Genomic DNA, 26287 nt, shown 5'->3' with positions numbered 1-26287 from the left:
GTGTCTATTATTAGTTATTGGCCGAAACTTTATAAGATGCTTGTTTTTGGCAAATTGATGATATGGATTTGGCCACAGAATTGTGATTGATCTGGGAATTGTGGTCTCCGGGTTTGACATTGATTCATGTTTCGTAGCAAAAGAGAAGAAGCACAAACAAAGTAGCAGGAGTAAGGATGGCTGAATATGTTGCTGTTCTCATTCTTACCTGTGTGTCTGTCAACAGTGAAAATCTTTTCTCCATCCAGTACACTGTACACCACTCTGGCACTGCTGCCGTACGCAGGGTCGTCAGCATCTGATGCAGTAACCTTCATCACGGATGTTCCTGTTGAAAAGAGACAACATTTTGTCAAAAAAATAAATAAATAAAAGCTTCTGAGCCAGGAGGCCACTGGGGAAACTTTAGACAAGTGCTGGAATTGTACACTGTGGAAGTGCTGATGTGGGAATGTGGATGTTTATGCCATGAGTCTGTATGTCTGTCTTGTTGCTATGGTTCAACAAAGATCTTGGTTTCGGTCAAGGTTAAGAGAGACGGGTAAAAGTTGGGGTTAAGTACACAGATGTGATGATTACGGTTAAGGCATGTGAGCTAGGGAATGCAGCACATTTATATGGGGGACTCACAAGTAAAGTAACAGCAATGAATGTGAATGAGTTTGTGCCGAGACCTGTTTGTGTGCACATGCATACTCTGATTCTATTTGGCAGAGGCAGGTTAATGCATTTAGATAGCCCTGCACGAGGTAGCTATTTTGTCTCGTTTTTTAAACAAATTTGTTATTATGTTTTCACTACACCGATGCTCAGAGCTGTCTTTGCCTCTCACCGGCAAGGAAGTTGCACTCAGAGATGAAAGGAAACATGGAGGCATGAAGTCAACAGTTATCGTGAAAGACTGTTAGAAGCTGAAGAAATCTGCAACAAACAATTACTTATGATTACCGCGTTTAGGCAGAGAATAGAATAATTCTCGCATGAAGCCTCACAATTTGAATTTGTGGCGCAGGTGTTAAAGTAATTATTTCCAGAGTAGTATATTTGTCAACAGTATGCATACACAAGCCTATGGCAGCAAATAGGCTGGCACATCTCTCCATTTAGTCACGCATTTTAGTGAAAGCTCGGCCGAAAGCCTTTAAAACTTCATTTTTCGGTTAAGAAACAACTGTATACTTGCCTTTCAGCAAATGACCATTTTCTTTTCTATAAATAATTTCACTCTCAGGAAAAATAATATAAAAAGGGAGACGTTACTGGGCGCCATAGGTCCTCAAGGACATGAAGTCGGTCTTCGTCTCCATGCTTCTGGCCAATGCTACGGGTAATTACTGACAGCTGGTGTTGTCCACCAAAGGTCACCGCTGAAGCCTTTCTCAGAGCCCTGTCATGCTACTGTCCAGCCACATAATGGCCATATGCTAATGATGCTAATTAGAGGGAAGTGTCAGAGCACTGTTTGTTTCCTGTCATCCAATGGAGCTCTTAAGGGGCAAAGAGGGAAGGAGAGGCCAGTGGATTATCATTAAAGTCAGCTGGCCATTAAATCAGACAGCTCTGATCAGTATCCTGTTACTGTCGCCGATAGCACTCTTTTCTTCGCCCCTTTATGTCGATAGGAACTGGCCCGTTTGCATTCGAACAGCATATGAACAGCATATGGCACAGTATTCTACCTGGTCGATGATAAGACTGAAATCAATAAGAGTTGTTCAGTTTTGCAGCTATTCTGATCTGCATGGGAATGTGACAAATTAGCTCAAAGATAAATTATCCTGAGAAACAATTGGTGTGAAATGGGATAAGTGAGGACACACAGAAATGGATGGAGGGATGGGTGGATCAGCGTTCCTCCAGCATGTGCAATTACAAAGAATCATGAATTCTGGCACCGTCAACAGCCTTGTATTCTGATATATTGCCACTCCCAGTGGATTCAAACGCACTGCATGTTAAATAGGATGGAATGAGCCTTTAATTCATATTCTGAGTTGTACAATACAGTCATTACTCCATCCAAACATACCAAAGTGCACACCACCCTGATCCTTAGAAGATCAAGATAAGCTGCATCTCAGTTGGGGGATGAGTGAGATATCGTCCTTATCATATTGAAAACACAAGGCTGTATTTTCATTACTGGCAGCAGGAAGGGGAGAGCTAATTCTGCCTACATGGATGGCCTTACCGCTGTGGGTCATTTTCATCCATGGGATTACTCCCTTATCTTAATTTTCCCCAGGTAACAATCAGTTTGATGCTCAGCTGTGTCTGGGTAAAGGCTTGCAGCAACGTCAGATGGCTTGGAATAACTATATAAATGCAAATGCTTCTTTATTGTGTTTATATTAAAAAGAGAAGTGAACCAGGGAGTTTGGTCACTTGGGTTGTTATTAAAGCTCTGGTCTGCATCCGTGTTTTTAGTGGGAGAAATCATTACTTACAGTATCTGTTGGCGTGGTTGGAATCTCACTTAAGCAGATTCTACTGTTGATGGAGTTGTGGGAATCCAATAAAAATGATTGACTTTCTCAGATTCGAATGTAATGCATATTGGAATCAGAGAAGTATGTCTAATGGAGAGAAGCTCCAGATATTCATTCGCTCAAGAGTTGTTTTTCTCTCATCAGCTAAAACTTCAATCACAAATTGCTCTCAGATGAGACAGCACGCACCGTAGCAATAATAATTTTAATTCCCAAAATATACAGGTTTGTTTCTCTTTATTCCCCCTGATGGGCACATTTGTTTTGGATGAGTTTTTTTTGGTTTCATTATACAACAAAACTGTATTTTTTCTCAACATATCTATGCAATAACACAAATGATGAAATTGAATGACCCAGTCAATTATACCTTCTGTTAGTGCTGTTATTGCATATTTAAACATCACTTCAAACTTTTTGTTATCAATCAATGGTTGATATTCTCTTCTTACTGAAATGGTGTAGCCAGGTGTGTGTGTGTGTGTGTGTGTGTGTGTGTGTGTGTGTTTGTTTATTATAGTACTGGGTGACCTGGGTGACAGCAACGTGCTAATTTTCAAATGCTAATTCTCTCAAATGCAACAGAAGTGATTTTCAGTATAATAATTAAATCATATGACAGCAAATTCCTTTTTTGTTGTTTCCCTAGCATTCACCAAAGCATTCATGAGAACAGTGTTTTGCAAGGTTTCTCATTGCCGTGCAACTTTAACGAGTACCGGGCTGGGCCAATCATTCAACCCTCTAGCAGAGCAAAATGGGGGTTGAATACCAGCTGTTTATTTCACGATTCTTACCACTTCTATTATATTATTCATGTTTATATAATTCTATTATTAAAGTATAACACCTCTTTAATGCACTAAAAAGTCCCAGTAGGTATGTGAGTTTAGCAACTAATGACGTAAAGACAATATGCTTAGAATTTGCAGCTCAGACATTAGTCCTTTCTATGAATCTTTGTATGAATTAGTCTGTTTCTTACTGGTACACATAATACCTCTGTAACGTTGACATGGTGGGAAGAACAAGACAGAAGCAACAGTCATCACAACATATTAACATACAGTCTGTGTTGCAAATGATCTTTAAGAAGCAAACTGTTTCTCTCGAAGGATTATGTAAATAACATTCAGATGCAAAGTAACCCTGGGACCATCTCTGGTTAAATGGAGTAAGAAGTAGGCTTGTTTTTCTGGGCGCGGAGGATTACGTGGTGGGCGAAGACAGCTATATCGTTAGATTTATGCACAAGTTTGGTTTAATGGTATCAACACAGGCTGTCGGAATGGCTTCCCACACTATTTCAGCTCTCTGGGAGATGGTTCAATTACTGTGAGGGGAGCTGGAGGAGTTTGCCACGTGTGAGACACTAGACTGACAGCTATTTAAGAGGCAGCCTCATAAAAGAGATTTGTGCCTATCTCAGCTGGTGTGGTACTGGTGCGAGCTTCAGTGGAGGGGTCTAACGGCTGCGGCACTGAGCCTCTTTTCCCGCTACGACCCGCCTTAATCTGCAGGACTGAGTGCTCCCCGCCCGCATTATGGATCATTTAGTAAAGCCATAAAAACGAGGTGTTTTCACATGAAAAGTTATTTCTTCACTACTTCCACTGTGATTCATTCCTCTCTCGTCCACATAAATGCCCCAGGAGAGAGAGAGGCGGGGAGAGAAAATAAGGGTGAGCGAGAATGACAACTAAAGGGGAGAAAAATCTGCCATGTCATGAATGCCAATGGCCTGCTTGCCAGGTATCACACTTTTTAGATTGTGTCGATGCTTTGCTTGATATCTCTACAACAATGAAACAATTAAAAGCCCTAATTCATTTCACTATGTGAATCAACCGTGCCATGCTTCCTCACACACTGAATCACTCTCTCTCTCTCCAGCCCTCTCTCTGCCACATACACACTGATTCATACACAAGGCCACACACACGTATCAGCCCAAATAAATTATGTCAAGCACTGTGGTTAGGCACATAATGGTGGATGTTACTGGTCATATACATAAAGGAGGTTGGCAGAGAATATTGATTGTAAGCTGCTCCTGCCTTGTCGCTTTGCTCTCTCCTGTGATTCTGCTGCTCTAGATATCTCATCTTCGGTTAGCATGACAGACCCCAGCTGTCCTAATGTTGACTGCAGTAATGTGCAGCCTCCTGGGCAACCTCTCTGGACCACAGCAACAGGAAGGGTGATTATTACTTTAATCCACTTGTGGCGGTCTCACATTACATACAAAAGGAGTGGGGGGGATTTATCTCTCAAGCTGACTATGCTGAGGGGTGAGAGAGAGAGAGAGCGAGAGAGAGAGAGAGAGAGAGATCAAACGAACAGGAAGAGATAAATCAAAGGAAATAAGCCATTGTTTTGGAACAATTGTCCACAAAAGTACCCCTAACTGAATGCTTTATGCTTTTTGTTGAATTACAACAAGGGCCTCTTAGTGTTTGGTTTTACACTATAATTTGCTGCATGTGTACAGGGCACTTGCCAAAACAAGATCGAAAAAATCATTTTGGGTGTGTTGAAGAAAACCATTCAAGTCCAGCTCAGAAATGGCTGTGGTGGTGTGAGTTTATTGAAGCATGCCGGCACACTGGTGAACTTACAGACACAGAGCAGATCTGAGCCAGTGAGTCGACCCAGAGCAAATGAAAAGGAAGCATTTTAGACAGTAAGCAAAAGCAGTGATTATACTGTGTGTAAATAGTAGTGAACAAAAGGTAAGAGAAGGCCATGATCAGACATAATAATTACCTTTTGGTAATAATAAGGCAGGAAGGGGGCATTTGCATCCAGGCTTCTCCTGTGCTGCTCTGTTGGCGTTCAGTCTTGTCTATCTCCCTAACTCATTTCAGAACATTTTGAAAATGAAGCACCAGTTTACTAGTAGATATCTTCTCCAGGAGCAAATCATCCGATACAGATACTGCTGATGTTTAACTTATTTAGGAACTGTGTGCTAAGTCACGTTATCCTCAAAAAAGTGTGCTTGATTCTTGAAATCCTCATAGTTTCAGTTGAAATTAACATTTGGTCCACAGACAAACTGCTCAAATTTAGTTACATTAAAATAATCCTGTAAAATGCACTGGGTGTTATGGCATTTACAGCGATAACGCGTCTAGAGGTATTGAGGAATGCAAGAAAGCCTCAGATGTTGATACAAATGCAGGACATTTTCTTAAAAACATATCCCTGACGTTAAATGGCCCGAGCAGTTTGTCAATTTCTCCTACCTGCCATTATATATAAGATAAATGCCAGTCCAAGGCTAATAATGCGTTGTTAGTTCTTTGTGTTTGGTAATTCTACACTAAATCAACTTGTATCATTAGTAGATAATAGCTGAGGATAGTGGTCAGCTTAATGTCTGTTATCAGGCTGCTATTTGCCTGCCTGTTGTTTTTTGGACACGGTGGCTTGTCAGTCAGCGTTACCTGAGGTTAGAGGCTATGGAACAGATGTCGTGTCGTGCCACATCTCTGCCACTCAAAGGTCCTCAGGTCCTCTCTAATGGAACCACATCAATCACAGGATTAGCTCCGTGGAAACGTTTCACCCTGTTGTGATTCCAGCATCAAGAGCTGCCCCTCCTAGCCACACTTCCACCAGACTCCCTTGCTGTCACCCGACCTTTGAGTGGTAGGAAAGGATGTCTGCCTCTGTGACTAAATGGTTTCAAACCCAACAAACTGTGCTGCTTTGTCAGTCAGCTCACATAAGGACTGACAAAAAAAAGTGACGGATGTCTCAGTATGCATGTTGTAACACGGTGTAATACTGATTTAAAATTGGAAAAGGCCTGTCTTTATTACTTCAATATTAGCTGGGCGTGTGGAGCATAAGCATTAGCTTGGGGTGCCACTGTGTCACTGCCAATAATGTCTGTGCAGTATGTGTCTCAGACATTGTGTCTAAAAACTCAATCCATCCAATGCTTACAATATGCCAAACTATACCCATGTAGTATTGTTGGGCATTATACTAGTTCGACAGTACTTCAGCCTCTGGGTTTTAAAAACTTTTGAGGCGTAACTCAAAGCTACATACATATTTAAACACTTTCCATGGCTGGAAATAACCAAAGGGAAGAAAGATGCATCCAATTCAAATATTAATGATGCTTTCCAAAACATAAATATTTGCCCAAAATGTCATCCGACGCTAGCTACCTGGTATCAACATATAACAACCACGGAAAAGTTGTTTTTCATGAAGGTTAGTGGCAGTGGTACCGGACAGCAAAGAATAGGAAAGAAATAGTTTCCCATTTCTGTTTAATTCTACAGTCACAATTATTCATCACATTTCTTTAAATAAATAATCACACTGAACCACAAACAATGTGTCTGTCTGTTTCTAAGCCAACAATATACTCATAATAAATAGTATTACGATTGTTATTACCACGAAACAAACCTCATGTTAGTTTCAGCTATTTTTTTTTTTGTCTTAAATGCAAAGATTAAAACAAATCTCACTCCACCGATCACTTCTCAAGCATCTGTAAACTCAACATCACTTTGGGGAAAAGTACAAAGAGGAAAAAAAACACATACTTGATGAACAAGGAACAGCAAGCGAATGTGGAATAGACATATCATTTAAACATAATTAGAAAACATCGGATGAAGGTCGGCAACAGAGAAAATAAGACAAAAACAAATACACTTTAATTAAATGCTATTATGAACTCAATTCCAAACAGTAACAAATCTGAAAAATAGATGGCAAATCAAATCAAACGAGAACATTCTTTGTATTAGTTATTACAGTAAAAGACGTCTCTTGACTATTCTGGTTTTTAATGGACCAACCTTCAAAATAAAAGAGAACTCTATCTTCATTCATTGACAATGTGAATATAGTTACAACCATGCTTTTCTTATAAAACACAAGGACACTGTCTTTTTCATGTCTTACTGAGGGAAATGACAAAGACAAAAAGTTGTTCACACAACCTTAACGTTAAATAATCCTTCATGCAGATTAAATATTGCTTTTTTCTACAAAACCTTTCATTGGCATTACAAGAGACCCTCTCCAGTGGTTGGTTTGCAACCTCACAGGGATGAAAAGACTCCAGAAACAAATGATAGACAGTATGTAACGCCCAACGAGGGGTCCTTCATCAAGAATTAATTCGTGAACACTTACAAGGGCTTTATCCCACTTATACCATGTTCATTTATCGTCGAAGAAAATTTCACGAACAAATGACAAATCATGACTGTAACCCACATTGGAGGTCACGGCGCACTTTGGGTGAAGCTAGAAAGATGGACATTTGGGAATATCTTGAAATTTGCAATTGGCAGATCCCCAGGCCTGGCAAACACGAAACCTCTTAGGTAATTCTTGTCTGGGTCATTCAGGTTTTTATGATCTTAGTTTGTGTATTGCGCTCCCCTGGAACTCCTCCATATGAGAAAAATCCAGAGGTGGTTCTGCCACCTCAGCCTCGATCCAGTGCAGAACAAGAGGTGAACGGTGACCATTCCTCTCTCACTGCAGTGAGACCTGGCATACTACTCAGGGTCCCAGTAGGGAGAGGGATGCGTCCCTCTCTGGATGGGGTGGAAACCTGGCACACACTCTCTAGCACCACAGTAGGATTTACCTGGTGCTGCTTGCACTTATGGGGTCCTCCTTTGGAGTCAATAGGGCAAATCTCTGTAATGAACTGTTTGTTCATTACAGAGCGCAATCACAAGGCGTGGCCTTTCAAAACATAATTTGCCATCACACAAGCATACAGTGCAGCAGGAGTAGAGCCTCTGCAGGGCGTCGTTGCAAACTCTACAAGTGCTTTATCGTCATACATTGTTCTCCCCAGAAGAAGGACCGTTGGCAGACATCTGCGCAGCGGCATCCTGGGCTTCTCCGTGCTATTCCATCCGTTTCTATCGAGATGCATCCGAATCCTCCCTGACTGTGTTAATGTGTTTAACGGTTGTCGGAGCGCTGCAGATCTTGCACTATTACGCACGTATGGTGTGCCTCTAATTCGATCATCATCGTTTCGTGCCGGGGTCACCAACCTTTTTGAAGCTGAGAGCTACTTCAAGGGTACTGAGTAGTAAAGGGTTACTTGTTTGATATAAACTTCCTGAATAACAAAGTTGCACAGATCACCTTTTAATAATAATATATGTGAAGACACTGTCTGATCACATGTCAATGTTAATTATTCCTCACAATTTTCAAATGGTACCTTTTTTTTCCATGGAGAAATGAGTAAAAATGTCTCGTCTATAGCTGAGGTGGGGATCCAACCCTCCGAGGCGCGCGAGAGTCTTCGGGCACCCGCGTTCAAACCTCTAGTCTGGGGCATTTTCAGTCAGATTGCGTTGCCTCGCCTCTACCCCCACCACTCGTTTCCCCGCGGCCTGTTCTGATGACTGACGGACCTGACGACGGGGGTGCGCTATGAGTAAAGGGATATCCCTTTAATCTGTGGGCCCCTCTGGCTCCACGTAAACCAGTTGATAAAATGCTGCTTTCAATTTTTAAATATAACAAAATATTGCGTGCAGGGATGAACCTAATAGCGACACTCTGGAGTTACTAAAGGTAACTAATGTTGTAATTAGATGTGAGCTTGTTAACATGTTGCAATACATTGTAAACGGAGACTGTGAATGCATCCCTGTTGCTGTGGTTACTCATGTACTTGGCGTGTGAGTGTATGTGAATGAACATTTAGATTAGATCCTGATGGGAAGGTGACACCTTGCACGGGAGCATCTGCCATCAGCATATGAATGTGTGTGTGTGTGTGTGGGAATGGGTGAATTTTGACAAACAGTGTTTTGAGTGTTCAGAAGACTAGAAAGGCGCTGTATGATGTCCATTTACCATTTTTGCCAGATATGAAATTGATGTTTTTATAATGGAAGGACGGGTGTTTTAAATTAACGGACCTGTAAATCTCAGATTACCTCGCAAATGGACATCAGGCATCATTAGCTTTTCAAATCGCAGGTGATTTACATTATGCTAGGTCCATTTTTATTCACAAAATATACGATGGATGGTGAGCCACAAAGAGAAGGATGACCTGTTAGTTTGTAAGTGAACATCCATAAATCAAATCGACCGATAATGCTATTATTAATTTCTTCATTTCCTTTAGGAGCTGTATTTAACATTCTGACCATTAATATAGAAGCAAACTATATTCATGTAAATATATAGTGCAGTAATGTCTACCTGAGCAGGGAATGAAGTCGCTCTCCCTCTGTGTGTATTGCTATCAGAGCTTCTGCTTGTTTTGTTGACATCGTGGGGCTGCCCGCATCAGCTTTCAGTGCATTTGAGCTTGCCCCACTTAGCTCACGGCTGCTGCTGACAATTCTGTCCTGACTGACACCCACCCTCCGCTTCCCCCTCAGGTAAACACTGTTAGCTCTGTCAGCACTTTTGCTGCATTGTAGTTTGCGCTGATAGCACCGTCACCATGTTGAGAGCCGTTTAGAGGCAATAGAAATGCTCCCAATCTCAGGTTTTGCTTGAAACTGACAGCTATCCACAGCTATCTGCTCAGGTGAGGTGACTGGAGAAGGCAGAATCGCGGTGTCCCCACCTGCCAGAGTGTTCACTGCAGCGATTTTACACACAAAAACTACATGAAAACTAAAAACGTATACTTGGTCATATAGGCTAAGCACAATATTGGAAGTAATGACTAAAGATTATTGACACGCTGTAGTGCCATTGTTTAATGCTATTGGATTTTTACAACCGATAATAATAATTTCATCAGCAGTGGTTCGCTCCACAGCTTGATCAGTAGCATACACTCCGGCCTTCTTCTCTGTACTCCGAAGGTGGGGAATGTGATGGTCCGGCAGTGCTGATGAACAATTGAGCGGAGTTGATTTATTTATTTTTTAAGGAATGTGAGATCAATGGTGCTTGTGGAATGGTTATTGTTTACATAGGTACAAAGTGGATCTAGCCGGCACTTTATCGGAGGGAGTGAAGTTAACAATAAGCCACACCATGGTGGGATTCATGCCTGATCAGATTTATGTTAGTTTTGGTTTTACAGGCTCAGATTGTTTTTTAATTGTGACACTTTATTCTCTTAATATTACAACTTTTTTTCTCAATCTACTACAACTTCATTCTCGACATCTCAGAGAACACAAATATGATATTTGTTTGATATGGCATCTGTTTTGAATGTGCAGAGAGTATTGCACATGAAATATTGCTGAAACACATATTATGGGCTATTTAATTCCAGGGAGTTATAAATAAATTAAAGTGTGACATGCACATTTAAGGAGGCTCCGACTGCCCCAAATAAAACACAAAAAAGAGGAGATAAGAGGAAATCATGCCTAGATATGTGTTGACTTAGCAGAGATAGCATAAAATGAGAAAAACATTATCTGCAGGAGAATACATATTTGAACGCAATATATATATATATATACCGTTATATTTTGGAATGTCACCTCAACATACCTGAATTCTGTGTTTACCTCTCCTGATTAAAGACATTTCCACCATCAATTGATGTAGAAGAATTCCCTAGAATGCAGAAAATAAAGTGTATGTGTTCCCACCAATGAAGAAACCAAACCCATACGCCCGTGTAAAGGGAGTGAGGTGAAGCAAAAAGTCAGTCAAATGTACTGAAATTAATAAATAAATTGAACCAATCTTGGTTGACTGTTATCACAATGTGTTTTAATTCTCTCAGCAACAATATTTAAAAATACACCGTGCAATTGGTGGTCATTAGTGAGCCAGAAAATCATCATATGTCAGTGAAGCACTTTACCTCTGGGCCACACTGTTGTCTCAGCTTGCTCCAACTACACTACATATCGCATATTTGGAATTTGTATAGTAAAGAAATAGAAAAGATATTTATTAGGGCTGTAATTAATATGGGTAGTCCCTAAGCCATCTTCTAGTCAGTTTTTGTTTGGTTGTGTTTAGTCCAGGATGTCCTACCAATACATTGTATTAAATCAATTTGTCACAGTCTTCATCATGAGTCAGAGGACACAGCTAGCATTCTGCCGTGACTCCATCCATGTTCCCTCATCTTTCCCAACATAACGACATGCAAGGTTCTCAAAGCAACATTCAATCACCCATGCACTACAAATTTGATTTAAGACTGCAATTTCATTAGCAGCACATTTTCCAAAGGACAACACAGAGCTCAGGCCCTCACATTTCATCATCATCATCTTTGCTGCTCGTGTGGTATTTGCCCTCTCTTCTCCTTTTTCAGAGTTAACCAACCCTTGAAAACGACATTATATTTTTTGGAGCAGATGCTGAGCAAGCATGCAGACAGACAGGCAGGCAGGCAGGCACGCAGGAATCCTCTGCATAAAGAGGGAGGGTTTGAGGCGGCAAAGCTATGACAGAGACCGGCACTGGGGGGCATGACAGGAGTGATAACTAAAAATGAATATGCCTCAGGCAGCTGACTACTGATTACTTTCTTACAATTGTGGCCTCACGTTTTCCAAAGCAGTTTTCTATACGGTTGGGCTTAAAACAGCACAGTGAGCATATCACTGGTGCGGCTGACGCTTGCAACCGGCTTCCAATACGGCAAAAAAAACAACCCGGTGTCAATTCACAGGAGTTGTGTCAAAAATGACATAAAAAGAACTGATTGTTACAAGGTTTTGAGTAGATTGCACGTTCACACGGGAAAGGTGAAGAAATCACGTCTATATATACTGTTAAAGATGACAGCATTCTTGCATGGTATGGTGTTGACGGACAGTATTGTCGGGCAATGCAAAAAAGAAATAGAAGAGCTGCCTACAGTTGGGAAAAAAATTAAAACAATGGTAGATTGTTGTTGAGATAGCTCAAAGGGCATATCACAATTATAGGGCTGGTGTTCAGACTAAAACCAGCAATGCATGTGTCCGTCTCTCAATTAATTCTGATTAACCTTCTGCATGCAGCACTCAGCCAAAAATCCATTTGTAATTCTGTAAATTCAAAACAGGTTACACAAATATAGTTTGATTTTCAGAGAAGACTAAGTAAGATCCATAAAACAGCTGGGCATTACAGTTTTTAGCAATTTTTACTCCAACCTTTCAAACAGTACATTTGTTGGGGATTATTTTTAGCTGTGGATTAATACACATTTGGTGCTGAGGGTGATTATTCAGCAGTGCCCATGCCCATCGTAATCACCCAGGGTTACGGCATGGCTCACTGATGTATTAGTTTGTGGACAACAACAGACGTCTACGACAAAGAGGAATACATCTACCTAAGGCTAACCTCAGACCTTGGTTACAAAGGCAATACTTGTTAGTGAGGTAGGTCTTGTTGGTTTGCAATTTGTTGACACAAAGAAAAACATGAAAGTGATAATATCCTCCAGCTATTTGAGCTATACTTCAAACACGGAAGGAGCAAAAGCCGAGGAGCCGGTGAGTGAGGTGGTCGAGGTGGTCTGTCCGGTGCCTTTTATTTTCTTTTGTTTTTAATCCTTTTATTTATTGTCATTGTGCTTGTGACCTTATCACTGAAATGACAAAACAAATACTGCTGGCCCCAGCTGATGTTGGACAGTGGAACAGCGCGACAAAAAGAAACAGGGACAGGGTAGTAGAATGCTTGACTAAGCAGTAGCCGTTACCTCATTAGTGCCAGCTCTCCACAACGATGTTTAAAACATGAACTGCACACTCACTTAGTGCGTAATTTGACTGAGGTGCAACAGGGTCGAACAAGGGGGAGCAGCCAAAGTGGAAGGGTCGTGATCATTAAGATTACTTTAACTAACATTAACTGAGCGGGATCTATTTGACTCCTTGTATCTCCTTCTTGAGGAGATAATAGCTTTCTTGCTTCCTAAGCTTTAGCATCTTTTTCTAAATCTCTGGGTTACTTCTATTCATCTCTCCTATTTTATGGTACCCTTCAGTTCCTATGTCTTTCACTCTCTCCCTCTTCCACCACCTCCCACACACACCACACACCACACACACACACACACACACACACACACACACACACACACACACACACACACACACACACACACACACACCATTCAGTTTTAGAGAGCACTGTAGGCAGAAATGCCCATGGTTTGGTTCATGCTGAGGAAGCAGGAATTAATTCCAATCAGGCTTGAACAGGGAAGAGCCATTCCATTCTGCACCACTCCTGGACTCACTCACCCAAGAAGCAGCCACACCTCTACTGCATATGCATGATAGCACACACACACATGCAAAAATCAGTATCACATACGACATTCTGAGCACACATGGTATTGTGATATTGCTTGGCAGCTAAACATAATTATGTTTATTCAACATCAGCGGGGCCTGTGACATTAATACCATGCTAATGAAGCCCCTGACACCCTCGTTCACCTGTCTTTTCCATTTCGCTGAGATCTTTAAGCAGCCGTGGTGTGCCGCTAATACTCTTGCTCACAATAACAACATGTTTGTCAAGATTGAAAACATTGTGGTTGCAATGTCAAAAGCCTCTTTGAAAATATGATGCACCCTCCCTATTATACACTCTTCTGGAGCACCCCTCCTATTCCCCCCCCCATCATGATTTACCTCATAACAGTGTGTCAGAGAACACAGCCAGAAAGCTCATCTGGGAGTAGTGCAATTTGCCTCTCCTCTGTCTATGTGCCTGTTCGGTCTCCGTCATTTTCCATATTATTCCTACCTACGGGGCATAGGGCTGACACAGCGCATGTGGGGATCCTCCTCAAACGTCCTTGACACCATTCTACTTCTTCACTGACTCCAAATTTATTTTCATCTACAGTACCACCTCCTGTCTGCTTTTTTTCCCCCCATCTCGACAATGGGGGAGAATTTTAGCATATTGCTCTTCTTGGCATATTCTTGCTTCCCCTGGGCCAAGATGGACAAAGCACGATGTTACAGGTCCTACTTATGCATCATGAAAATAGCTGTAAAACTGGTGATTTCATTCAGTATGTGCTCCTTTGGGCCATCCTGAGCTCAATGCTTGAATGTGCTATCCAGATGGCCCCTGGCTGGCTGCAATGTTTCTTGCCTTACCTATGGGGGACAGCTCTGCCACACTGCCGATGTAGGGACCCTCCAAGAACTTGGGCTCACTGTCGTTGATGTCCTGGACCTTGATGACAAACTCAGACTCTGATTCCAGAGGGTCATCGGAATGCCGGTCCCGGGCCCGGGCCCTAAGTGTGTAAAAAGCCTTCTCTTCTCGGTCCAGCCTCTCTGTGGCATGGATGTCTCCCGTTTGCTCATCGATGATGAAGATAGAGCCCGCCCCTTCTCCAGAGATAGTGTACATGATGTTCCCCTCTCCTTCGTCAGAGTCTGTATGGATCTGTAAATTGAGATAAAATAAACATCAGAATTATATTTGCAAAATACTACTTTGCAACAGCAAATACGGTTAATCAGAAACAGAAAGTAATGCAGCCAAGATTATCTTTTTACCAGCTTATTGGGAAAAATGTTCAAACACTGACGAGTGTTGCAGTGGCTGCTAGGGGTTTTACAAAATAGTCCAGTAGTCGACTGTCAAAACCTTTAGTCGACACTTTGCATCATTGTGGACTAATCGTTCATCTGTGGTTTTAGCATGATGCAGTAATAAAGCAGTGGTAATGCATAGGTCACAGATACTGTGTGAGGTTACTTTTTGTCCTTTGATGTACATCCACGGTTAAACAGGAAATAGTGTGGGCCGCAGCCGACAGAAGTAAAGATGGTGGTACCTCACAATGCTCGACTACAATTGTCAATCATAGATTTGTATGAATCATTATTTTCTACAATATGCCCACTTTAATCATCAGACTTTAAAGTAGGCTATTTAGTGAAGGTAAGACTCCTGCAATCCCTGCAAGACAGCAGTTGCATTATCTATCTCCAGCTTTAGTCCAGTCAGATTGCAGCTCATTTGTAATTAGCCTCTCAGAGCCAATCAAGGACTCTGTTATTCCACATACCACCAGATGGATCCCACCTACACTAGTTAATCATTAACTGGTTGTATTTGAGACTTTATTATCGTTATTGGGTGAACAGAAATGATAACTTATCTCCTGCAATTAATCAGCTACTTGACTACTTTTTGGAAGTCGTTGAATACTACTAAAATGCAGCAGTCATGAATGCCCTGATAGCTACGGTAATTGATTTCGGTTAAATTCAAGTACTATTTAGTTGCAGTATGTTTGAAGGCCAAACAAGACATTACTTTTTCAAACCATAAAATCTACATTTTATGACCATTTGGAAGCAGACAACACAAGATATCTGTGAAGCCCACGTCACACTCGTCAAGCATCGACTGGAAAGGGGTCAAAGTCATCGACCCGGAGCCATTCGGCTGCCAGAGAGCGATCAGGAGATACGACCTTCAGCTAGTGCATGACCGCTCATCGCATGACTGACATTAAACACTTGATGACACCTGAGCTTGCACTATTTACTGATAAAAATGCAAGATTTGGTTTGAAAGTTCAGAAAAACGAGCACATGGGCCTTTAAATTGAGATCACAACATCACACATTTTGGATGGAATTTTGCTATTTAGTTTACCACTGTGAATACTAATAGTTTGTGAAGTTGATAGTTGTCAGAAAAATACATTTGGCCATCAGCCGTAACCAAAATAATGCACATTCCTTTCGACCATTCCCTTATCTTATTTCCAATAGCAATTGCAGCTAAAGGCCTTCTCACTGCTCCCTATAGAGCAACCATCATCATTGTCGTGAAAAAAAAAGACACCACAGTTCTAGTGATGATTTACACCTTTTCTGCACATCGTGCCCTTCACAGGATGTGACGCCCAAATTAGGAGATCAAAGTCATTTCGAAGATTGTTAAAGGTAGAGAGACCGGGGCTGAAAAGTGAACTTAAAAGAGCCCTTATAAATCAGAGCTATAGTTCCCCCCTAATGTGATTAGAAGCCATTCCAGAGGCAGCAATAGGAGCAGCATTGGTCCCCCATCTCAACCTCCCCTTTGGCTCTTTAGTGAGCACAAGACCTGCTCTCTCTCTCTCTCTCTCTATCTCTCTCTCTCTCGCTCTCTCTCTCTCTCTCTATCTGGAATTATAATTCAGTGCTGTCTATGCAGTGTAACTGTGATTCAATCTACTGAGGAAACCAGGGGAGGGGGAATTGCCCTGGCCTCCCTGGTTAATATTTTATAAAGGCTTAATTAAATACAGGCTTCTATCACCCTTGCGGGGGTTTCATTAAGTATTTGTCGTAAAACCGCGGAATAATGCAAGCCTGTGCCTTGATATTGCTTCCCTCATCCATTTTCTCCTCCCTTTTTATCTATCTGTTTTTGCCTTTTCTCACCATTCTGAATCATCCTGAAGACAAATGCTTGAACAGTCAGAGGAAATATACTGCCGGATACTTCGGTGGTATCAATATTTCAGTTATAATAAAATAAGTTCCATTGGTCCAAACTCTGAGAGTTATCCAATAAAAGTTCCCATAGTCATGCGCCACTGGTTATGTTTCCCTTACCCGCTCTGTATTTCTAAATTAGATTCTGCAGACACGAATATGTGTGAAATGTTGTCATCATTGGTTAATTCAATTGCACAAATTCTGCCACCATGTGGTTCCGACCTACTGTACATGTGTTCACCCCAGCAATACACACATCCTTGCTCTTATATGGACGAACACACAAGCACGCACACATATAAAAATAGAGAATTCATCATTTTTGCTGGGATGATGCTATTTCTCCTCCCTCAGGCTGGATATACCCATCCGTCTGTCAGTATATCCTCACTGGAGTGATTCAAGTTGGCAGCTTGAAAAACAAACACACACTACGCTTAGCTAAGTTGTTCGAAGCAAACTAAAGGTCAGAGTCAGGACGTCACTCTGTTAGCAAAAAAACAACCAGGAGTGCAAATCTACCCTTAACGAATTCCCACGAGAAGTCGACTACCGCTGGGCAAGAATCATGGCTGCTTCATTGGTCAAATATTTGCATCTTTTAGAGCTCCTTGCGTCTCGAGACTTTGCAGCTGTGTCACCAAATGAGTATCTGGAGCAGTGGTTATGTCACTGTGCTTCCTATTGTGCTCATGTTTATGGGTGTGTGCACATTTACATGATGGACTCAAGTGCTCATGTTAATTAATGTGCATTGTCCCTTCTTAAATATAATAAAGATAAATGCAGTAAAATGAAGATTTGCTTTGCCAGGGGGTGTTTGGGCTTGATGTGTGTGATTTTCATTGACCAGGTCAGCAGTATTAGTAGAGAAAAGGGTATAAACCAGGGGTCTCAAACTCATTTTCACTCCGGGCCACATCAGCATCATGGTCGCCCACAAAGGGCCGGTTGTAAATGTAACTACTCGTAACATATTGTTAAATAACTCTCTGCATTCACAGTTTAAAGTAGTCTTCAATGTACTCACAATACATTTCCATGTTAAATGTACAGTAACCAGCCAAAGAGCTGCTTCTATGACTGTGTTTAAGTATCTCATAATTTTGACTTTCAATCTCATACTTTTGACTTTCTATCTCATAATTATGACTTTCTATCATAGTTATGACTTTATATCTCATAACTTCAACTTTATATCTCTTAATTTCGACTATGGGGGTATTTTTATTATCAAGTGTAAAAGGTTAAAAAAAGAAAAAAAAAGAATCTTTTTCTTTTTTACTTTTATTTTTTTGCTGGTGGATTCGCGGGCCACATAAAATGACGTGGCGGGCCAGGAGTTTGAGACCCCTGGTATAAACACGATCAACAAACCATGAATGTTAAATTGATACTCGACACAAAGTTTACCTTTTGATGATCAAACACTCAGTAAGGACACAGCTAATGCAGCTACGAGTTTTTGACACTACGACCACGGGAATGGATTGTGCTGCAGGACATTGAGTTTGCAGTTTGAAAGATTTATATAGCCAACAGTGAAAATGGATTGCCACTGGATTTTTATAATTTTTTTGAGGACATAATGTAATCACATTTAAAGGCAGGAGCATAAATCATTTTACAAATATGCAAAGGACCAACATTTAGAATTGGTATACTTTATTATCTTGTTACTTAAACGGTAATGTTAAATGGACTTGTATAGTGCCTTTCTTCCGACAACTCAGGCGCTCAGGACTATCTAAGCATTCACTCCCATTCATACACCGGTGGCTTCGAGAGCAATTTGGGGTTAAGGGTCTTGCCCAAGGACTGAGATGGATTAGAGGAGCCGGGGATCGGACCGCCGAACCGCTCTATCTCCTGAGCCACAGTGGACCATGCTCTGAAAAAATGAAAGAGTGACATTACGAAGAATCTTTTGGGTCTGCTAACTTCATGTGTCATTATGCTCACCTCAAACTGTAAGGCAAGAACTGTGAGGGGGGGGGGGAGGGAGATGAGTCACATAAACTGCATGAGGTGAAATGGATGATGAATGCTGGTGTTCATAAACAATAGGATGGGAGTTATTGTCATTTAATCCTGTGACAATTTGATATCCCTGGTTAAACAAGAAACAATGCTGTGGGTGATTTGTCAAAGTTAATGGTACCAATTTACCAATCTGTAAACAAATATATAATAAAAAAACTACCTCAAATTTTAGCCTCCATTATAACTCACTGAATCTGGATATGTGATGATTATTGGAGATCAAAAACTATAAAATAAGTTTAAGTTAAAGGATTAAGTTGAACATGCAATACTAATACCACCATCTGTATACTGCGAACACGTTTGACTCCGAGTGGATAGAGTCCTTGAAAAAAGTTTTGTTTGAACTCTGCCAAACTACACAGCGGTACGTTTTCCATAAAGGGGCACAGAAAGACATAAACAACATTAAGAGTTGCCTTAAAGTATGGAATGAGTGCGGGGAGAACACTCCCAGATTTGTCTCTCATTTCCTGGATAAATTGCCTCCGGTGACGTCTTCCAACTTGGACGTCTCGAGTCTACTTGGGAAAATGGAGCAGCTGTACACTGAGGTCTGCTCAATGAAGAAGTCGATGCAGCTACAGGCTGATGTAGGCGAGGATTTTCGTGCCATCACTGTGGAAATTGATCGCCGACTGTGTGCGCTAGAGCGTCCCACCGACCTGACGTCGGGCGGTGGCACAGGTGCTTCAGCGGCGCTGGATGGAGGCACTGTGTGCGTGAAGGCTGGGACCACTGGCTCTGACGATGCAGGGCTTGGGGCTACGCTGGCGAAGGACTCGGACGTTGATGCCGGAGAACGGGATGAGGCGGAACCCTGCGATCTGGACGAGGAGATGGCTGCGGGAGGTTCCGATTGTTTGGTGTCACGCTCCCCAAAATGGAGTCAGGTCGTGAAAAAAGGCCGACGGCTGGCGCGTGTTCTGGGGAGCGCTGCTGCTCAGTCGGGATCGCGTACTGTCGCCCCCGGGTGGAAAAAGAGACCAGACAACGTTAAGCCTGTTGTTGGGACCGGAGCTGTGGGCAGCATCAAAACGGTCAAGACAAAGCTGGTGAGTGTCTTTGCTACCAGGTTCTCACCAGATCTAGACGCTGAAACATTATCTGCGTATCTTAAGGAAAAACTCAGCCGGGAGGTCAACTGTCTAAAGATCGACACTGTCCACAGAAGATTCAGCTCATTCAAAGTATCTGCTGAATGCAATGAGTTTGATGAAATGTACATTCCGGAGCTCTGGCCAGAAGGGGCATTTATCCGGCGCTATTTTGAGCCCCGCAGGGCGGGAGTTATCAGCTCTAACCATGCACTTGCTGTGGGGGGAATAAGTTTGCCTGCTGGTGCTATGGGCACTCACTTGCTTTGCTAAATGTATATCTGGGTTTTGTCGTACAACTGTCGTGGCCTGCGTGTGGGCCAGAGTGTTGGGGATAAAGCTCGCCGCATGGTTGTTGACAACCTTTTAGAGAATTGTGACATACTATGTTTACAAGAGACATTCTTACCGAAGCAAGACTTGGAAAAACTCAACTCTTTTAATGATAACTTTCATGGTGCTGGGGAGTCTACAACTGACTTTGGCATGGGAATAGTCAGAGGAAGGATTCCAGGGGGTGTGGCTATTCTCTGGAATAAGAAGCTTGACTCTTTGATAAATGTGGCCAGGCTTGGTGTTGACTGGTGTGTTGCAATACAGTTTACTCATGATGATAAGGAATTCATTATCCTAAATGTTCATACACCCTATGAGTGCAATCACAATGAGGATGAATATCTAAATAGGCTTGCCTTCATCAATTCCTTCATTCAAGATAATACTTATTCTAGTATTTATGTTATTAGGGATATGAATTCAGGTATCTCAGACACAAGCTCAGTATTTGCCAAGCACATGGCTCAGTTTTGTAAAGACAATTATTTTATATTATCAAGCGAAGTGCTTTTGCCTACAGATAGCTACACATACATTAGTGAGGCCTGGCACACTACATCATGGCTGGACCATTGTATTAGTACAGCTGATGCTCATGCTTCATTGGGATGTATGGGCATTCTTTATGGAGCAGCAACAACTGATCATATACCTTTTGCTATGTCGATAAATGTTGAACATCTACCGGCGTTATCTAGAAATGGAAATAGTGTCAACACAGAAAAACTTGACTGGTCAACTCTCACTGAAGAGGACGTCTTAGTGTATTCTGCTCGTACAGACCAGTCCTTCAGTAATATTCATATACCTAGAGATGCAGCTATGTGTACTGACGTTAACTGTAAGGATGTGGTGCATATGAGAGGTCTCTGCTTCATGTACAATGATATAGTAAGTGCTATGTATAAAGAGAGTAAGCCCTACTACAAGCGTCATAATAAGACCCATAACATGAAACCTGGCTGGAAGGAGTATCGTGCTGAAGCCTGTGAAGCCTTCAAATCATGGGCTCTAGCTGGTAGACCCAGACAAGGGCCAGTGCTTGAGTACAAGAAGCTCACCAATGCAAGATATAAGTATGCCATTCGCTTCATTTGCAAGAATGATCAAGCCATGAGGGCTGACTCCATGGCCAAGAAGCTGCTAAGCAACAACGTAGTTGATTTTTGGAAAGAAGTGAGAGCTCTTAACTGTAAAACATCTTTACCACGTGTGAGGATTTGTATCTAACTCTGCTGTATTTCCCTCAGTAGTGTCCTCCTAGGAGTCCCGCCCACTGCTGCACCTCTCTCCGTAGGCACAGCTGTGCCTCATCTCCGGTGATCGCTTCCAGCTGACATAAATACTCCTGTCACTCTCATCCCAGTTGTCAGTCCGTCCGTTTACCTACCTGGTATTCCGACCCGTGAGTAGTCCCGCTGTTAACTCTCTGAAGACCCGTTTCTTCAACCCCACATCGTTTCTTCAACCTGTCGAGCCTCGGGTTTTCACCTGTACGTAGAAGCCTTCCAGTTCGTTCCTCGGAGATCAACTGTTTAGTCTTGCCGTTCCTGTGTCGAGCCTCGGGTGTCACACAGACGATCTAGCCTGCCTGCCAGCCGCAGACCAGGCTCTTCCCGGCTAAGGATTCGAACGGAGCGCGAGGACGCGCCTCCGTAGTGACGTTTGACAGTTTGCCTGTCGGCTTCGTCTGCCACTCCACAGGATTAGTCCCTCTCCGGCTTGGAACCGGGCGGAGGCGTGGAGACGCCTCCTATTGACTTTGTCCATTTCCTGTTTTTTCACTTGACTGAGAGAAATAAACGAACCTTGGTTTAGAAATATAACTTTGCTGTCTGAGTCTGCATTTGGGTCCGTGAAACACCCCACATCATAACAGAATGGACTGACCATAACAATGGACCCAGCAGCCGCAGCAGGATCTCCACCTGCAGATCCCCTGCAGGTGGCGATCACAAACCAAGGAGTTCTTCTGGGACAGCAACACCATCTGCTCCATGATATGCGGGGATCCCAGCAAGCCATCGGATCTCAGGTGGCTGAGATCGGCAGCATGGTGCAGGGACTCGCACAGCCCCGTCCCTGCCCCCTGGATTCTACGGCGGGGGACGTGGAACTGGTCCGTGAGTCATCTGGTCCATCTCCTGAACCTTTCCACTGAGACATGAGGGCATGTAGAGGTTTCCTGCTCCAGACGACGTTTGTGTTTAACCAGCGGCCCCGCACGTTTGCATCGGACAGCTCGAGGATTGCCTATCTGACCGGGTTGTTACATGGCCGTGCTCTCGACTGGGCCCAGGCCTGGTTCACCCAGAACCCGTTGGATACAGTTTCTTTTGGACAGTACCTGGAGGCCTTTCGGAGAGCTTTCGACCACCCTATATACTCTCAGGGTGCTGTTCAGAATCTCCTCCGCCTCCGTCAGGGCTCTGCTAGCGCCGCGGAACATTCCATCGACTTTCGCATCCTGGCCGCTGAGTCTGGTTGGGAGGAGAGGGCGCTACAGGGGTTTTTTCTCAGCAGCCTGTCGGAGGAATTAAAGGACAGGATTGCTGTTCTGGAGGAGGCGAGGACGCTGGAGGACCTGATCACTCTCACCATCCGACTGGATACTCTGATGCAGGAACATCGGAGAGCGCGTAACAACAGGTTCCCGGCTCCGGTTTGTCAGCCAGTAACCACTTCCGGTCACTGGGTCCCAGCTCCCCCTCGCCACCGCAGCCCAGGCCACCAGCACTCTACCCTGCTACTACCCTGCTTGTATCAGGAAACCATCAACACAAGATCCGTTTTTACATCTTCTCTACGCCCCTGACACCTCTGGTTCTGGGCCATCCTTGGCTCCGGGACCACAACCCACAGATAGACTGGGCAGGAGACAGAATCATCGGGTGGAGCCCTAGATGTCTTTTGAGGTGCCTCAAGTCTGCCATTCCCCGGCAGACCTCTTCTCTCCACACCCCTAAAACTGGAACTGATCTCACCTCGGTCCCCGTGGAGTATGCAGATCTCGGCGAGGCATTCAACAAGGAATTGGCCCATTCTCTGCCACCCCACCGACCCTACGATTGCGCCATTGAACTATTCCATGGCGCCACCCTGCCCTCCAGCCGACTATACAACCTTTCCCGACCGGAATGCGAGGCAATGGAGACCTACATCACAGACTCCATCGCTGCTGGAATTATCCGCCCATCATCCTCCCCGGTGGGAGCGGGGTTTTTCTTCGTGGCCAAGAAGGACAAGAGTCTCCGTCCATGCATCGACTACTGAGGGTTAAACCAGATCACCACCCGGAACAAGTATCCGCTACCCCTACTCAACTCTGCTTTTGAGTCCCTACCTGGAGCCACGATTTTAACCAAGCTAGACCTCCGCAATGCCTACCACTTGGTACGGATACGGGAGGGGGACGAGTGGAAGACCGCTTTCAACACTCCCCTGGGACATTTCCAGTACCTGGTCATGCCATTCGGACTTACAAATGCACCGGCCGTTTTCCAGGCTTTGGTGAATGACGTGCTCAGGGATTTTCTCAACCGGTTTGTGTTTGTCTACATCGACGACATTCTGATTTACTCCTCGAACCTACAAGAACATTGCCACCATGTCTGTCAGGTCCTTCAGCGCTTACTGGAGAACCAGCTCTTCATCAAGGCTGAGAAGTGTGAATTCCATGTCACCTCCGTACAGTTTCTGGGTTTCATCATTGAGGAGGGTCAGATTCGCAAGGACCCAGAGAAGGTGAGGGTGGTCACCGAGTGGCCGGTCCCCTCTAACCGGAAGAAGCTCCAACAGTTCCTTGGGTTTGCAAACTTCTACCGCCGGTTCATTCGGAACTACAGTCAGACGGCGTCACCCCTAACCAGACTCACCTCCTCTAAGTTGGATTTTTTCCTGGTCCCCCGAGGCCAACCGAGCATTTAACATCCTCAAGGAACGATTCACCTCAGCCCCCATCCTAGTGCAGCCAGATGAGCCGCCAGTTCGTGGTCGAGGTGCACGCCTCCGACACCGGAGTAGGAGCGGTATTGTCTCAGCGCTCAACCACTGACTCTAAGCTCCGCCCGTGTGCTTTTTTCTCTCGCCGCCTGTCTCCGGCCGAGCGGAACTATGATGTGGGCAACTGGGAGTTACTGGCCGTCAAGCTGGCTCTGGAGGAATGGAGACATTGGTTGGAGGGGTCAGTCCACCCGTTCATTGTATGGACCGACCACCGAAATCTGGAATACATCCATTCAACTTTTCTGTCTGAGTCTGCATTTGGGTCCGTGAAACACCCCATATCATAACACCATGCACTATAGATGGAATTTCAGGAACAGACAACATTCCTGAGTTATGGCGACAGCATTATAGCACCTTATTTAACTGCATCAAAAGTGATTTGTATAGCGTGGACAGTTCTGAGAGTAATGAGTCAATGGCAATTACATCATATGAGGTGCACCAAGCTATCAATAAACTGTCTGAAGGCAAAGCAAGTGGTTCAGACCATATTACTGCTGAACACCTTAAATATGCGAGTCCGAGGTTAGCTCCTCTCCTCGCTATTTGTTTTACTGGCTTCATGATTCACGGCTTGTTACCAGACTCAATGCTGTCTGTTCTCTTTGTGCCAGTCATTGAAAACAAAGCTGGTAAAGTATGTAGCCTAGAGAATTACAGGCCCATTGCTTTGGCCAGCGTACTGTCAAAAGTCCTGGAAAGAATTCTGCTGGACAGAATACAGGACTTTATCACCTCCACAGATAACCAGTTCGGCTTCAAAGCCAAATATGGCACTGACTTGTGTATATATGCCTTAAAGGAAATTGTAAACAAATACAGAGGTCAAAACTCATCAGTTCTTATGTGTTTTATTGATTCCTCCAAAGCTTTTGATCGTGTTAATCATTGTAAATAATTTTTTAAACTGAGCCAAAGAGGTGTCCCCACATACATTGTGATAATTCTGGCGTACTGGTATGCGCACCAGAGTATGCAAGTAAAATGGGGTAAAAGTGTGTCAGCCCCATTTGGGGTTAGCAATGGTGTCAGACAAGGGGGAATTTTGTCCCCAATTCTGTTTAATCTGTATATTGATGATCTGTCCAAGCAACTGAAAGCCTGTACTACTGGGTGCATGATAGGAAATACTATGGTTAATCACATCATGTATGCAGATTATCTGGTGATCTTTAGTCCATCTAGCGCTGGTCTTCAGCAGCTCCTCACTATATGTACTGTGTATGGTGTGGAACATGACATCAAACACAACGCCAGTAAGAGTGCTATCCTGATCTGTCGAACTAAAGAGGACAAATGTCTAAATTTCCCTGACTTCAAATTGTCTGACAATAATCTTGGTGTCTGTAGTGAAGTAAAATATCTTGGTCATTTTTTAACAGAACACATGACTGACGATAACGACATTTCCAGGCAATGTCGTATGATGTATGCACAAGCAAACAGTCTCTCACGCAAGTTTGGTATGTGTACTGATGGAGTGAAGATGTCTCTGTTCAGAGCATATTGTACTCCACTCTACACTGCACACTTGTGGTCAAACTACAAAAAAAAGAGTTTACAGAGACTTCAAGTAGCGTACAATGACGCCATGAGAATACTTCTAAAGAGACCGAGATGGAGTAGTGCTAGTGAAATGTTTGTGGCTGCACGAGTCAACACTTTCCAAACAGTTTAAAAAAATCTCATGTATAAATTCATCTGTCGACTGAATGACTCTGCAAATGGGATCATACTTGTTTTAACCAACATAAGGTTTAGCACCACACGCTACCAGTCCCAGCTGTGGCGCCATTGGTACAGCTGTCTCTTTGTAAGGCATTGCTAGGCCTATGTACTTTTATTGTTTGTGTCTGTCTTTTTATGTATCTGTCTGTATGGACCCCGAGTCTGA

The 26287-nt window shown here is 43.2% G+C and overlaps 1 protein-coding gene across 1 annotated transcript in view; it reads right to left on the bottom strand.

Moving 5' to 3' along the window:
• The window catches only part of cdh22 (cadherin 22), a gene marked incomplete at both ends in the record, with an annotated part of 91419 nt that overhangs the window by 53203 nt on the left and 11929 nt on the right, over positions 1 to 26287 (bottom strand). The window contains 2 exons of the mRNA XM_079266384.1: positions 209 to 328; positions 14561 to 14855. Of these exons, the coding sequence (XP_079122510.1) occupies positions 209 to 328; positions 14561 to 14855 (415 nt within the window). The remainder of the gene's footprint in view (positions 1 to 208; positions 329 to 14560; positions 14856 to 26287) is intronic.

Source organism: Melanostigma gelatinosum, assembly GCF_949748355.1.
Source record: "Melanostigma gelatinosum genome assembly, chromosome: 3".
Taxonomy (NCBI): Eukaryota; Metazoa; Chordata; class Actinopteri; order Perciformes; family Zoarcidae; genus Melanostigma; species Melanostigma gelatinosum.
This window is presented reverse-complemented; position numbering and strand designations above follow the sequence as displayed.